This window comes from Syngnathus scovelli, chromosome 20 (genome assembly GCF_024217435.2).
Source record: "Syngnathus scovelli strain Florida chromosome 20, RoL_Ssco_1.2, whole genome shotgun sequence".
Classification (NCBI taxonomy): domain Eukaryota; kingdom Metazoa; phylum Chordata; class Actinopteri; order Syngnathiformes; family Syngnathidae; genus Syngnathus; species Syngnathus scovelli.
The window spans coordinates 8,692,729-8,707,970 of record NC_090866.1 but is presented as its reverse complement, the minus strand read 5'-3'; the positions used below and the strand labels follow the sequence as shown (position 1 = coordinate 8,707,970).

The following is a 15,242-nucleotide window of genomic DNA, read 5'->3' as shown; positions in this document are numbered from 1 at the left end:
TCGAGAAGATACTTTCGTACCTCTTTGTTTGTTTGACATCCTCAGAAGAATCCCTCGGAATATTTTGACCTCTGTAAATCTCACACTCCTGCATTTAAATAGATAAATATTTTCAAATTTCGGAATAATAATATTCTTATCAAATCGAAAAGATTTTTAAATTGGCTAACCAGGCGGTGTTGTAAGATCTTCAGATCTTCGGTCACATCATTTAAGAGCAACTTTAATTTGCTGCCTGTCACGTGGAGCTTCTCCTGAGCCTCGTCCCCATCTTCTGGTTGGAGTTGAGACCACAGAGTATGCAGCGAGGCCTGCTGGGTCTGCCTCTCCAGAAGCTCCTCCACCAGAGCCTGAAGAGCACAAGTGTTCAACATCTGACTAAAATTACAAACACATTTTGTTGGACAGATTTTTTATTGCTATCTATTTCCATCCAGCTTTATTCTGTTCAGGGTCACGGGAAGCTCAACCTAGTTCCTTTAAGGTCACTTGGACTATACCACCAAAAATCCTGCCAGCAACTAACGTCAACATCTCATATGATGGTTCAAAGTATAATTCAAATTGGCATATCTACTCTATGTTGATGGACCGCTACACGTCTTGACCTCCTTTTACAAATTTACGTCCTTGACTTTATTTATTAGCCTTCAATTCAGTTCAACGTCAGCTGAGCGTTGTGAAAGCGAAAGCATCAAATCTTAAATCAGCGTAAATTTTCCATAGAGTAACCGATGTACTTACCGTGAGGGAGCGATGGTGCTGTTTTAGAATTTGGACAGGTGTCTCTGGATCCAGGATGTCCACTTCGTAGCGTCTGTTCTCGGCACGTGGCAGCCATAGCAGCAGAGAATGGAGGCTCTCATGAAACTCCTGTATGAGGGATTGTTTTTAAATTTGTAAAAAAAAAAAAAAAAAATGGAGTCGTTTGCCTTTTTGATCGACGATTAACATAACATCATTTCTACTTCTCACCTGGCAGCGCGTCAAAGTCCTTCTCAAATTGTTCTCCCACTGGTGAAGAAGTGTAGAAGCTCGACTCCAGGCTTGGTTTAAATCAACCAGCTTCTCCTGCTGCTCTGGGACTTGCAGAGCACGTAGATTGACGGACAGCATGATAGGTTTGTAGTGTGAGAACATTTTCTGCATCTCCTAAAAAAAAAAAAAGATACAAAACCATGAAAGCATTGCTTTTAAAAATACTAATTGCAGAAACCAAAATGTGGCTCGACAAATAAAGTTAAATTAACGATCCAGGTCTGCGTTTTCCATGATGCCGTGTTTGCAATTATTTTGGACCTCACATTTACCTTCATCTCCTTAGCTCTGGTTGCCATGTCAACAATCCCGTTGCTTGGTTGCGACTGCTGGAGTCGGTCTAGTTCCGGATGAATATTGTCTAACCAGGAAATGACATCATCGAGGTCAGATGTGACATTTTGCTGGGGGGCGTTGTCTTGCTCGTTCCTGGACTGAGCCTGGAGAAGTTCCCAGCGTTCAATCACCCCTGGGAGAGCAGATACATTAGTTGAGGGGAAAGGGAGAGGTGGGTGGGGGGGTAGCTTTATCCTTTCCAGGCTTTGCTCACCCGACTGACTGTCTGAGACATCCAAGTTGGTCAACCCGATCTTTGTCTGCTTCTCATCATCTAGCATGAGAGAAACTCTTTGAATGTTGTCACCACACTGGAACATTTGCTGTAATGAAGATAAAACAAAATCTTCAAGCGTCCATACACGACAAAGTCATATTTGGCTCCTAGTGGGAAAATATTTGTGAATAGACCTGCTTCATAGGGGTGCTCGTGAGAGTGGGCGGAGCCTCAACGTTGCCGACGTCAGTTTCTTCATCTTCTGGTGATCGCCATATTGGAGATTCATAGGCGGCCATCGACCTGCTTGATACTGAAACATAGAAAATAATACACTTGAGTCCATTTAGATAAAATATCTTTACCTCTTTTAAAAACAAAATTAATTCCTTTCTGTCAATTTTTTATTCACGCTTTTGTCTCATTAGATTGTGTTAACAAACATGGCCTGTGAAGTTGCAGCTAAAAAAAAATGAAAATAGACAAATGACATTTGTAAAATTCAAGTGGGCACATTAGCTTCCGGAAAAAGACAACAAAAGGGGACAGTAAAAGGAAGCTAATGCTGTTCAATAATTATTATCATTACCTTAACAGAGAGGGAGGACTCAGAAGTATAAAAGATCACGAGTACTGGCAGCTAAGAGAGAGGTGGAGCGGAAATCAATTTAGAAGGAACATGGAGGAAACCTCATCAGGAATTATGAAGAACAAGTTTAGAGTTGGTGAAAGGATATGAAAGCGTCACGTTGACCCAGTTCGTGCTGCTTTTTCCAATCAAGAATGTGTCACAGAATAGAAAAATGAGAGTGAAAATGTTACTTGGCTTTTCAAGCAGCCACAAGACAGCAGACGCAAATAAGCCAGAAAATTTTTGTTGGGATGAAAAAAAAAAAAAAAAAAGAAAAAAATATGATGGGTCTAATAAAGAAGCAACATCTTTAGGGAAGCAGCCTGGAACAGATGTGCTCACTCTTCAATCCTAATCTAATTTGTAATTTTTGCAGCATCTGAGCAAATAAAATCAGAAAATCAGAAATGAAGGAAATGATTGTATCTCACCGAGAGAGAAAAAAAATGCAACCATATGCAAAAAAAAAAAAATCTTATTTCCCCACCTGACAACGCACTGAAGTAAATTCCTTCTTCATCGTGTCTTCCGTCATTTCCGTCATCCTCATGGGAGGATGACCCTCCGACATCTCCGGTATGGTCCCACTCTAATGGCAGGGAGTCGACACTCACAGGTGTCTCCCGCCCCGAGTGCTCCAGCGGAAAGGTCAGAAGGTGCGAAGGTGTGGCCGGGAGGCTTCCTTGGCTCCGCCCAAGCCAGGGTCGTCCAATCAGCTCCAAGCTGGACTCCAAAGAAAAAGTGTTGCCAGAGGTTTCTGGTTCTTCTATGATGATCTGAGTCGAAAAAATACATTTCTCTAATACAGGACAATTTGATAAATCATAAAAATCGAACTTACCGGAGGCTGGCTGAGACGTTGATGGAAGCGAACCAGTCGGCTGAAAACTTCCTGGCAGTAGGAGTGAAGCTCCTCCAGTTCTTCTTCTATCAACGCAGCATCCTGAGGTGAACTCTTCTGGATGAGACTTTCGCCAAATACTATCAGCCCATCAATCTGCTCTGTGTTGAAGATGATCTCCTTCTGGAAACTCTGCGTGAAAGAAGATACATGAAAATACCAGACTATAAAAAATTTCGGAAAAATACCAAAACGTGATGTAAGGTAACGTATTGAACCCTCACGCTAAGCTGCTGTATCTTGTGATGAACGTCGCTCTCAGAAAAGTGCTCCACGTTAGTGAGCTGAAGGTCCAGTTCTGTCAGCCACACCAACATGCTCTCCCGAGTGCTTTCAAATTCTTCTCTCTGACTGGTGAAATGCTGGAAGAAGAAGAAAAGAGGAAACTTCCAGATCTGTTTTCCAGTCCGTTCCTGTTCCTGAATTTGTACCTTGAGCCTGCGGAGGATGACAGCCACTCGTCGGTGCAGAACGTCCCAGCGCCGGTTCCCTTCGTGCACCATAGCTTTGAGCTGGCTGGCACGATCCGTTCGGTTCTCCCGGGTCAGACGGCGGTATTGATTATTGACAAGTTCTAACTGGGTCAGACGCTCATGTACCTGCCTTTGGAAACCCTAAAAGACACACGAATTTGGATTGAGGAGTTTTTTATGGGTCAAACAAGTCTTAACTTACCTCAAACTTCTTCAGCTCTTCCTTGGCAACTGTGTAAAGAACATCTCCCGTGTTAGGATTGGCAGCAGACTTCTCAGCCATTTTAAGCCAATCCTCAAACTGTGAATAATCCTCCAAGAACTTGGACCACAATCTCCATGTTTCCTCAATCCTACAAGAAGGATGAGATAGAAGTTGGGTTCTGCATCAAAACCAGGTGATCTTTGAGTTCCTACCTGAGTCTCCTGTCTAGAGCCATAGCACAAATGGTCCTCCAGCGCTGGTCGAGGCTATGACTAGTTTCCTGCAGGGAGTCGCTTTCCACGTCGGCGGATCCTGCCGCATCTTCATCCCTCAGCAAAAGGTCGCACAGGTTCAGGACGGACGTTACGCCTTCCGTATGTTCCTCTATGTCCCGTTGTAGCTCCTGAGCAAACACACGGGCGGCAGACAAGTCCACAAACACGACAGCTGCATGAAGGAACCACTCCCACAATTAAACAATGGCGAGATCACAATTATTAAACAAAAGATGAGTTTCAAAATAAAGGGACAAATGAAAAGTGTGTCCTACCTGCTGCTCAGCCAACCTTCTCTGTATTTCCTGATGATGACACACACTATAGGTAATAGGTCTGGAGAGTTCAGCCTCCACCCGCGAGAGCCAGGAACGCAGGTTACTCATGTTTTTATCCAGTTGCTGCACTCTCAACAGAGTCTCCTTCAACTTTGTCACTCTAAACACACACACATGAAAGTTTTCTTTGACACGCCTAACGAAAAAAAAAAAAAGCCGCTTTTCATTTGGGATTCTCAGGTGTCTTCCATTACCCACCCCATAGCAGTCGCCATGGCAACAGACCCCCTGACTGGTGTCATAGTAACGCTCTGGACAATAGAAACTCTCCCCCGGGACTGAAGTGTGCCCCATTCAGGAGTTTTGGAGTAAATTCCCCCCATTTGATCCTTTCTCTCCTGTTGAGGACCATTAAGTCGATGCGGAGCTGGAAATGCTTTCAGCCCAATTAATGAATACTAAAAACAACTCGGAATAGGGAGAAGGTTTCCTAACACGTGCTGAGCTTCAAGTATGAAACTGGGTTTCCCTTGTCGAGTATGTCATGGCACTATTGTCACACAATGATGAATATTGTCGCTATAGCAACAAGTGATATCTCATTTACATATGGGAGAAACTTTGACGTGTTCCCAGGAAAGCTGGAGATCAAATGACAACAAAAACTTTGCTCTTGAAATATGATCTTGAACGTACACACTGCCTCAACTTGACATTCAGGTTTAATGGAGGTGAAATACTAAAGACAGTATAGTAGGTGTAAATTCTCCCTTCTGCAGCACCATCACAGTCTACTAAATTGTTCCTTGCTCTCATTTGCTCCTCTATGACCTTAGACAGCTCAACAAAAGCCAGAAGCTTAATGTGCTGGCTGAACAAAGAGACAAAACCCGGTCAGGGGTCCATTTGAGAAGAGGGTTGAGGAGCAGGATGGCTCGAGGGGAAAGCTGTAAGATCAGCTTGGTGGACAAAGTCGAACAAGTTTGCAGGAGGGCTTGAGCATTGTGTTAAAGTATTAAAAAAAAAAAATGTCAGTCTGAATTTTCTCGAACGTAATTATTTTTTTTACACAAAAATCCATTTTAATGAGAACTCCTTTGGTAAGGATTCTGCTAATCCGGTCAATCCGACTTGTTTGCTATTTAAACAGCATTATACAAAAAAAAATCAATTATATTTTACTATCAATCTTATTGCTGGTACTATTGAGACATTGTATTTAACGAGGTGCCAAACATAAACAAATAAAACATCTTAAAAAGATATTAGTCAAATTTATGGATCGCTGTCCCCTGTCTATCTAATTTATATGCTAAGGAATATTTGGAATACTTTTCGGTGAGCAAATTCTAAACAATACAGCATTGTTACTATTCATAATTTGCTAAGGGTGTGCCCTAGAATGCTCTTTTGGAATCATGCTATCAGGATTACTGATATAATTGATGCTGACAGGCCACGCCCCTTCACCCACCCTCCCCTCACGGAAAAAGAGATGGAGGGGGACATAAGGACATATGGCCTTGTCTGAGATTCCAGCTAGAAGTTTTTGTCTTGTTGATGTGGCTGGGCTGATTCAAGCAGCTGCTCTTGCAGACAATGTCTTCGAGGGTCTCCTTTATGATAAGGCGGGGGTCTAACCTGCTTTGTGAGCATTACAAGTCATGTTTTCCTGACAGCTGCAGAGCTGGGCGAGGAACAGAAGGTGGATGGACTGTTTTTGCAGCTTTGTTAAAATTAGCACGTTAATTGCATTTTCACTCATATTTTCCTGCTGCTCAAGCTCAATGGTGAATCTCGGACATCCAGGTGGAGCACTCACCTGGCCTCGATGTGGCTGAAGAGGTTGTGCCATCTTTGGTTAACTTCTTGCATGGAGCTGCACACTTGAGTCTGCTTGGCTTCGTCGCTGGCTAACAGCAGCTGCTCTCCCAGATGCTTCAAGTGGCTTTTATTCTCACTGAACAAATTGATTTCCTCCATACAATCCTACAGAAAAGTGATAAAAAATGGTGAATTTTATCCTGAATACAAGGGTTAATCCTTTAATGAAAGAATAAAAGCTCCTTCGAGATGATTGAGTAAAAAAAAAACCTTTCAAAGTAATTTTCTTCTCCCTGGTAATCGGAAACGACACACCTTTAATTTTCCAAATTTTGTAAACGGGATGAACACGGCCGGTGATGAGACACAAAAGTACAAAAGGCTCAGTGAGCCACTGAAAGGACAACTGTCGTGCGTGAACAAAGCCATTCCATTCCACTCCGCCATCTGTTCCAATCACCATCGAGCATGTTGCATCTATACAGATGCCAACAATGTGCATTTACAGTTTTGACCAGACTGATCAGCTTTTTATTCTATCACCTAATTGAAAGACTTCGTAAAAATAACAGAAAAAAAAAAAAAGCGGCCCCCGCTTGTGTTTTTCCACAAACTCAAAAAGGAACGGAATGTCCCGTTTAAATGTCTCCAATTTACCTTTTTCAGCTTTTCCACCATTTCTTCAATGCTGAGATCTGCGCCGTAGCACACCTTGTTCTCAATCTGGGTGAGCCAATCGCAGAACTCTTTGTTTTTGTCATTAAATATCGTCCAGGCGTTGAGGCGGTCAGCAATTTCCTGCCTGCGTAAGGACACCTGAGAAATGTGATGATGGTGAGATCACGCAAAATGAAAATATTTCATTTCAAAAGATTGACAATAACACTTGTCTATTAAGATACGCTAAGTAGTTTCACAAATATTGCTCAAGTCTGAAATCGATTACATAAACTAATCGTATGACAGCGATCCAAACATACTTTCAAATCATGCCCCGCTGTGACTTTGATTAGATTAGGGATGACATCATTGTAAAGCGACTAGATGTTCCGTTTGTGTTTGGAGGCGATGCCGTGACATCATCGCTGCATCATTGCTTTTGTGTCTATCATCTTTGATTGGTCTGCCTTTACATGTTTAAATGGAAAAAAAAATAATTGAAACTCTGGGTTGATGTTTTGGTCAATCAATTAGTGGACAAAAAAATGAGAAAAAGTTTTAGCACAATTAATGTTATTTGTCGTTCCTGAAATACATTTGAGATATCCATCACCAATTTCCAAAACAAAAATGTTCCATTATTGTTTTTGGCATAAAATATAAAACTGTCTTTCCTGTTAATCATTTAATCTCTCATTAATCCTGAAAGGGGAAAAAATCTTCACTCGGGTCTGTCTGATTAACAAGGTCCATTTTCCTAATGACAGCTTAAGGTCACGAAAAACATCATATTGGCGGTGAAGGTCTTTTGTTAGGTTATTTCACGAGGGCTATATTTTACCGTTTGGTGGCATTTATTTGATTCAAATAAGTCCCCGTTCTGTTTTAACACACGATTTGTGGGTCTCCTGGACCCTTGAGTATTAAGGAGGCATTCAGAGTTGTTGTTTATGTTTCCCAAAGAAAACAATGGACGCTGCCCCCTGAATCACTTCAGGCCATCTGGTTGTCGGAGCCACTCCAGTGGCTTCCCCCAACCTGTTAACTAGATGGCTTAGAATCAAGTCTCATTACTCCTGCCAAGGTGACGGGATCCATTTTTAAAGTAGAGTAAGTCATTGCGCAATGATCTTAGTTCATTGACGGGATGACATAACGGTTTTTCAAGAACAAGCGCATGTTTGTTTTGGAGCCAGAAGATTTAAATCTAGGAATTTGACCCGGTGTTCAGACTGCAGTAGAGCAAGTTTCACGGCATGTGCAGGATCAGCTACGCTCCATGTGATTAGTCAGCAAGCAGGTTGAGCTTGTTAAATGCTGAAAATTTGGATCGGACAACAACAAAAAAAATAGTCAGCCTTTTTCCTGGCAACTACTGTGGTGTGGGGAAAAAAAAACTTTTTATGCTGACCAGGGAATGGATGAAATTGCCAGGCAACTTTTTTTAAAACATTTTAAATGAGCTGCAAAAACTTTCATTGTAAAAGTAACCGAGGGGAAAAAATAAAAAGATAGGGTTTTTATTTTGATGGCAAAACATGTCAGTCAACATTTTGATTGCATCTGATTGTACTGTAATCTAAAGTTTTAAACTGAAAACTACAAGCTAACTGAAACTTTTTTTCCCTTTCACACACTCTTATCACATAAATGAGTGTGTGAGGCATTAAAACAACTTTCATCACCAACACTTTTGCTTTTCCCTCACCTTGGCACACAGTTCCTCCCACTGGATGTGAAGTTGTTCAAGTTGCTGTTCCAGCAGAGCAGAATCCGCCGCCGCCACGTACCGGGACAGGTCAGTCTTCATGGAGGTCAAGTCTTTCAATCCACCGGCGAGATGGCGCAAAGAGACGTCGGTCTTCTGCATGGCACAAATACGACAGGTAAAAAAAAAAAAAAAAATGTTCACGCAGCCATAAAAATATACATACACACTTTCTGGCTCCTGTTCTGCTGTGACTGTTTGGATTAAAAGGGCTGTGGATGGGGCAGGGGGGAAGGGTAAAGGGGGTCGAGGGCTAAAAGGGGGAGGGGAGCAAAGCCATGAGGGCATTTAACAAGGGGAAGGGGAGTAAACTCAAAAGTACTCTGGCAGTTTAATTCGGGGGAAAGAAATTGCACCAGCAATCTGGATGTATTTTTATTTCTAATCATAATTGAATACTTAGTAATCCTTTAATTCAAAAATCCTTACATATGACCTACCACTACGTGACATAATTTATTTAGAGGGAGCCCCTGAGCAAAAACAACAAATATTTTTTTACTGCAGCAACTCAGATGATCAAACCATTCCATTCGGATGAGTGTAAATATGCAATCAATAGTTCAATAATGTAATCACCTGTACGAGCTCCTCTTCCTCAGACTCGTCCATCTTCACAGGAATCGGCCTCTTCAATTGGGTCCTCAACTCATTCACTTCACACATTCTACTGTTGATGTCGTCCTGACACCGAGACCAGTTCTACGACAGAGATGCACGAATCAAATTTTGTCACATTGCTTTTTTGCATTTTTCACGAGCCACTGTGATGGAATGAAAAGACCCAGCTGTCTCGGGATGTGGATCACGGATAGATTTGCGCTGTACTTTGATCCCTCTTGGCAGGAGCTTTGTGCTCGGACTCACGCCATGCCTGCGTGTGTGTGTCTGTATTTGTGTGTGTTTATGATGGGATCAGGGGCCTGGATATGGGTCATGCAAAGCTGACCCCACCCCTCCTACTAACACTAACCCTTGCTCATGACTGTATGTCTAGTAGTCCAGAGCATAGGTGTCAAACTCAAGGCCCGGGGGCCAGATACGGCCCGGAACATCATTTCATGTGGCCCGTGAAGACAAATTATGCATCATATTCATGTGTCATTAGTAGAATTGCAAATTGTCTTCACTTTTAATTTTTTCTTTAAATATTTGACCAGTTTTTATTCGTTTTGTAGCTTATACTGGATATAATTTGGGTTGACAGTCATAATGGCCCTCCGAAAGAAACTATGACTACAATGCGGCCCGGGAAAAAAATTAGTTTGACACCCCTGGTCCAGAGGTTCCATCTATTCTTATAAAACTTCTGTGCGTGCTCTTCCAACTCCACCACATGACTCTCAAGTCTTTTAAACAATCACCGTCACATCATTAATTGTATCCAAATGACACCATGGAAGGATTGAGTTACTTATGGGATTACCTCAAGTGTAGCGCTGACGAGGCTCCTTGTTTTTTGGACCAACGAGTTCGTGTGTTTCCAGCCCCCTTCTACGGCTTGAATATCCGACTCCAGTCGACTTCGACTGTCTGAGTCTGACGTTACCTCACATAAACGTCTGCCAGTTTCCAATGTCGTTGTGAGTATGGTTGAGTGGTGCTCCAGAAGTTCGTTTATACACTTGAGAGAGAAATGGTGAATGTCAACTTTCGGGGTTAGGGTTAAAGTTAATGAAGACTAACCTGGCAGTGATCTGGAAGTTGTGATGTGGTGGGTAATGATAGCAGGGTGTCAACAAATCTCAGTGTGTTCCTCAGAAGCTTCATGCCACGTTTGAAGATCATCCATTGGGAGATTTGTTCTCTCATTGAAGCCCGGTGCTGGCCAGCCAGCATCAAGAACCCGAACCACCTCTCTCGCAGATGGACCGCTTGCGTCAAGAGCTCAGATCTGGAGTAGAAGTCAAAGTCGTGGTACGGGAACCCCCAAAAGAAAAAAAAGAAAAAACATTGCAATGGTTTACATGTACGGAATATAGTCGCATTATTGAGTTGTGATGTAAAAACGGATATCGGGGTTTTAGAATCAATAGTTTAGGATTTAAACATAAAAACACTAATAAAACAGCAAGAAACAACATGAACATTAGTCATATTTCCTTCAACCAATTGCCAAATGAGCATAAAACCGGTTTGATTTTACGACCGTTAACAGCCTTTGGCACTTCCAACATGCAGAGGAAAAGAACAAAAAAAAAAAAAAACTTTCCTTTAGACCTCGCTGATAATCTTTGGGCTGTCTAAATATCAAGAGACCACAAGCAGGATTTATAGAAGGATCAAGGAGAGGGACATTGAGCTCTTCCAAGACCGGAAACATCTGCAAGTTACGACAATTTGGTCGTATCCAGTGTCTTATACCCAACTAGCAAAAAAAATCAAATGCAGCTGGAAATGGCAGATCGCTTCATTTTATTGATAATGGTGTCGGACCCCACAAACATAAATATATATGTATATAAAATATATAAAATACATATATAAAAATACATAATAAATATAAATATATATAAATAAAGAAATGATATAGTATATATATTTTTTAATTTTTATTTATTTATATATTGTTTATTTATGTGTATATATGTATATATGTGTAAATATACACATAAATAAATAATATATAAATATATATAACCCTAACACATAAATAAATAATATATAAACAAATATATATAAATACATTTAAAAAATATATATTAATATATAATATATATATATATATATATATATATATATATAAGAAGATATATATATATTATTGTTCTGACCTACCTTTCCTCTGAATTTTCCTTTTCCAGGGACTTGATTGCATTACAGAGCAGACTCTGGAGAAGCTCGTGTCCAGTAATTATTTTAATCTGACGCCTCTTTATGGGTGAGAGACAAAAAATAACAACTGGAAAATGTCTTCTTGACAATCTGGGCACCCTTTTGCGCAACCTTGTACCTGATGGACAGCAAGTATCTCTTGGTGGTTGAAGCCACTTGGAAGTTCTGACTCCAGCTCCTCCAGGATGAATGTCACCTCCTGATACTTTTGATGAAAGTCTTGAGAGTGCTGATGCTCACGTTGCAGAGTTCTGATAAAACGGCATTCACAAAAATAAAAAAAAAAGGAAGATACTTTTGTCCCAAAAGCTATTTTAGAGCATTGAATTCCATCCTCCTATTCTCCCTCATTTCATTGTCACGTTGATTAAACTTTCTCACCTGTATAAAAAACACATGTTCTTCACACCATGGGTCCATTTTTTGCTGAGCATGTGCAGTCTCTCTTTCTCCTGCTTGTTTAAAGTCACATCGCCACTCAATTCGCGAACATCAACCAGCGACGGCAGAAGTTCGAGAAGTCTCAACAGCTCCTGCTGCTCAGCCAAGAAATAAAACGTTTTAATCTTGTGGATTAAAACTTTAAAAAGCAAGTAATCAAACCAACCTTCACAATATCTTTGTCATTCAGGTTAGATTTCTCTCCATGCAGAAGGTTTTGGGTCTGCTGCTCAAGGGCTTCTAGCTGCTTGTGAAATAGTTTGTAGTTGTCTAAACTTTCCTGGAGGAAGAAACGGGATTAGAGTTAAAAACTCCCTTTCATCCAATTTGAGTGTGAATAGATCATGGCAAGTTCTCAAATACGTATTTTCTACTTCTATTCAGTTCTTCGGACAATACCTGAAGACTTTTCTTGGTGTCGGACATGGCCCGGTTTAGCATTTGGACCTCAAGTGACAGCCCGGTGCTCTCTGATTGGACCATTTTCTGGACCGGTGGTTTGAGACATCCAATGAGAGGCTTCGATAAGGCCAACACATCTGCCACATGGTTTTGCAGGTCCTCAGCAAAATTCTGCAATTTCTTTTCATTGATGATACAAAGTAAACACAATCAATAGTAATTATAGAGAAGTTAAAATTTAACTGTTAAACATTTAGATTTAGAAACTAAATGTCCATATCTGTTTTAATTCCATGCCTTGAAATATTGTGATTATGGAAAATGCGAAAGTTTGGAAGCGCATGTCTCTCAAACTTGTTTTTCAAAACAACCTCTAATGCCAGTACGAAATGGACAGTACGAAATGAGGTTGAATCGATGGAGCGCAGCAAAATTAGACCATAACAGCCATGAGTTCATGCTCTGAACCAGCGTAAGTGCATGATGAGTCAAGCATGTTATTCAATCATTCTTTGGAACTGAAAAAAGAAAGAAAAAAAAAAAGGTTCTAATAATTCAAATAAATTGATTGCACTCAGGAACCGTCCACCTGTTAGCCAATAGAAATAATCCAACTTGTTTGTTCAATTGAAAAAACCCATTTGAAATTCTTCAATTAATTTGACGATTAATATGAACTGACCTCGGCTGAGTGGACGGCGACCTGCGGTTCCTGTCGAGGTGAAAAGGAGGAGAACTGACTTCGAAGGTGTTCCAGCTGAAGGGAGCCATTATCAAAGGCTTGATTATACTTTTGCCAGAGGGGAAGAGTCTCGTCAGTCTTCTGGAGTTCCTCGTTCAACTTATCCAACATGTCCTCCCACCTGGAAGAAAACAAAGTCAGTTTGAATTTATAACTTCAAGTCAACTCCTTCATCCTGCGGATGTGGAGAAAAAAAAAAATGTTGATACCTTTCCGTTCGAAAAAAAAAATGGTCGCCAAAGGCAGGCATTTGTTTTTGTTATTAAGAGTCCGTATTACTGACCGATTTTGTTCTTGTTCTATTCGATCATTCAGTAACTGGGCTGCTCCACCATCAAGAGTCTTCAAAAGAATCTGAAGGGATTTGTTGATGTCTGCCCAAAGCTTCTGCCCTTGACTGCACATCTTCTGGAGTTGCTGTGGAACATGCGTCCCGAAACATTTGATTCATGGAAAAAAAATGGCTGTGAATCTGTGAGTCATGTCATCACCTGCAGAAGCTCCAGATAAGCTTCTGTCTGCTTCAGTGAAAACAAAAGTGCTCCATAAAGCTTCATGGTAGAGTGAACCCTGCTGGTTTGGAGAGAAACCTCCCGCAGATTCCTCTCCAGACACGCCCATTCCTTGACACTTTGCTGTAAAGTTGGTTCCAAAGCTCGGATCTGAGAATCAGCACAAAGCCAAAATGAATAGCTATATTTCTTTTATTTCAAATTCGATTTTGCCAACTGTGGTTTTGGTCTTTGAGTGCAAAATCAGGTCACTAAGTAATGACTCATTGGATTCATCGCACAACAACATAAATATGAATTAAGTAGCAGTCATTTTGTTTTGTTTTTCTCCCTGTGTTTGGAAATGTTTTGGTCTTACTCATTTTTCTGATGTGTGTTAATTTATTATTATACATATAAAATGGATTGTTTTGAATTCAGCCGTCCATCCCTTTTTGCCTCAATTCATTATTATTATTATTAATTTTATTATACATTATTATTTTTTAACAATTATACATATAAAATGGATTGTTTTGAATTCAGCCATCCATTCCTTTTGCTTCAATTTATAGTTATTATTATTATTTTTAATTTATTATACATTATTATTATTATTTAATAATTATTATACATATAAAATGGATTGTTTTGAATTCAGCCATCCATCCCTTTTGCCTCAATTTATTATTATTATTATTATTATTAATTTTATTATACATTATTATTATTTAATAATTATTATACATATAAAATGGATTGTTTTGAATTCAGCCATCCATCCTTTTTGCCTAAATTTATTATGATGATCATCATCATTATTATTATTATTATCTTTATTATTATTATTATTATTATTATTAATTTAGGCCAATGACAGATATGAATTAATTTTCTACAATCTCGCAAATAATGCAAAGTTAATATACGGCTGTGCCAGGATATCTTTTGTTGAAAAATACTGTATATTTCAACCTTGAAGCTCATCATTAATGTTCTTCCTACCTGCAGACTGAGCTCCTCACAAGCAAGACTGACAGCTTCAGCCTGGTCACAAAAAACGACATCACACGGATGCTCCTTTTCAACATGTGTGGAATTCGCCCCCTGCAGAGCTGCAGCCACCTCCTTTATTCTTCCAACAACAGTCTGGAAGGGGAAAAAAGGAAATCAAAAATATCCGATCAGTGAGAAAGCGAGGCACGAATAATTTGGAACTTCCATCTTGTTTGCATACCTCCCACTCGTGCAGAACCTTTTGAGTTTGTGTTTGACAAGTCGGACATTTCCACTGATTGAGATGTTTTTTCTGCTGTTCAAGTGACTGATGGAGATGCTGCAGCAGCTTTTCTCTGCTAGCACAGGAGTGCTGGAGCTCTTGAGCTTCATGTATCTTCACAAAAAAAATAATAATAATACAGTGAACAAAAATGATACATACATACACAAATAAATAGTTAAGCCAAATAAGCATCCAGAAAAAAAGTGACCTGCTTCTCCAGCGCCCCTTGGAGGTGAAGCCACGGCTGTCTGAGGGCACCAAGCTTCTCCTCATACATTGTTCGCTCAAGAAGATGAGCCTGGACGTCCACTCCCATCACTTGACGACGGGTTTGGGAGAGGAATTCCAGAAGTTGCTGCCCGTTAACCAGAGTGATCTTCAATGCCTGAAACAAAATTAGAATAGAGTAGTTCGAATAAAGATGGAGGCTTGAGATGTTATGA

The 15,242-nt window shown here is 40.3% G+C and overlaps 1 protein-coding gene across 7 annotated transcripts in view; it reads right to left on the bottom strand.

Annotated features, from left to right (window-relative positions):
* Positions 1 to 15,242, bottom strand: part of syne2a (spectrin repeat containing, nuclear envelope 2a) — a 29,661-nt gene that overhangs the window by 1,629 nt on the left and 12,790 nt on the right. For all 7 annotated transcript variants that reach the window (XM_049758050.2, XM_049758047.2, XM_049758051.2 and 4 more), the window contains exons 34-64: positions 15,008 to 15,184; positions 14,755 to 14,910; positions 14,523 to 14,666; positions 13,518 to 13,688; positions 13,310 to 13,443; positions 12,967 to 13,147; positions 12,282 to 12,464; positions 12,049 to 12,162; positions 11,823 to 11,977; positions 11,560 to 11,692; positions 11,385 to 11,479; positions 10,293 to 10,500; positions 10,033 to 10,230; positions 9,186 to 9,308; positions 8,547 to 8,702; positions 6,836 to 6,994; positions 6,177 to 6,343; positions 4,352 to 4,514; positions 4,014 to 4,204; positions 3,799 to 3,949; positions 3,555 to 3,737; positions 3,348 to 3,485; positions 3,064 to 3,255; positions 2,710 to 2,998; positions 1,786 to 1,904; positions 1,589 to 1,697; positions 1,311 to 1,507; positions 976 to 1,152; positions 745 to 873; positions 171 to 350; positions 21 to 88 (exon numbers count right to left, since the gene is read on the bottom strand). In XM_049758050.2, coding sequence (XP_049614007.1) covers positions 21 to 88; positions 171 to 350; positions 745 to 873; positions 976 to 1,152; positions 1,311 to 1,507; positions 1,589 to 1,697; positions 1,786 to 1,904; positions 2,710 to 2,998; positions 3,064 to 3,255; positions 3,348 to 3,485; positions 3,555 to 3,737; positions 3,799 to 3,949; positions 4,014 to 4,204; positions 4,352 to 4,514; positions 6,177 to 6,343; positions 6,836 to 6,994; positions 8,547 to 8,702; positions 9,186 to 9,308; positions 10,033 to 10,230; positions 10,293 to 10,500; positions 11,385 to 11,479; positions 11,560 to 11,692; positions 11,823 to 11,977; positions 12,049 to 12,162; positions 12,282 to 12,464; positions 12,967 to 13,147; positions 13,310 to 13,443; positions 13,518 to 13,688; positions 14,523 to 14,666; positions 14,755 to 14,910; positions 15,008 to 15,184 — 4,940 coding nt within the window. The remainder of the gene's footprint in view (positions 1 to 20; positions 89 to 170; positions 351 to 744; positions 874 to 975; positions 1,153 to 1,310; positions 1,508 to 1,588; positions 1,698 to 1,785; positions 1,905 to 2,709; positions 2,999 to 3,063; positions 3,256 to 3,347; positions 3,486 to 3,554; positions 3,738 to 3,798; positions 3,950 to 4,013; positions 4,205 to 4,351; positions 4,515 to 6,176; positions 6,344 to 6,835; positions 6,995 to 8,546; positions 8,703 to 9,185; positions 9,309 to 10,032; positions 10,231 to 10,292; positions 10,501 to 11,384; positions 11,480 to 11,559; positions 11,693 to 11,822; positions 11,978 to 12,048; positions 12,163 to 12,281; positions 12,465 to 12,966; positions 13,148 to 13,309; positions 13,444 to 13,517; positions 13,689 to 14,522; positions 14,667 to 14,754; positions 14,911 to 15,007; positions 15,185 to 15,242) is intronic.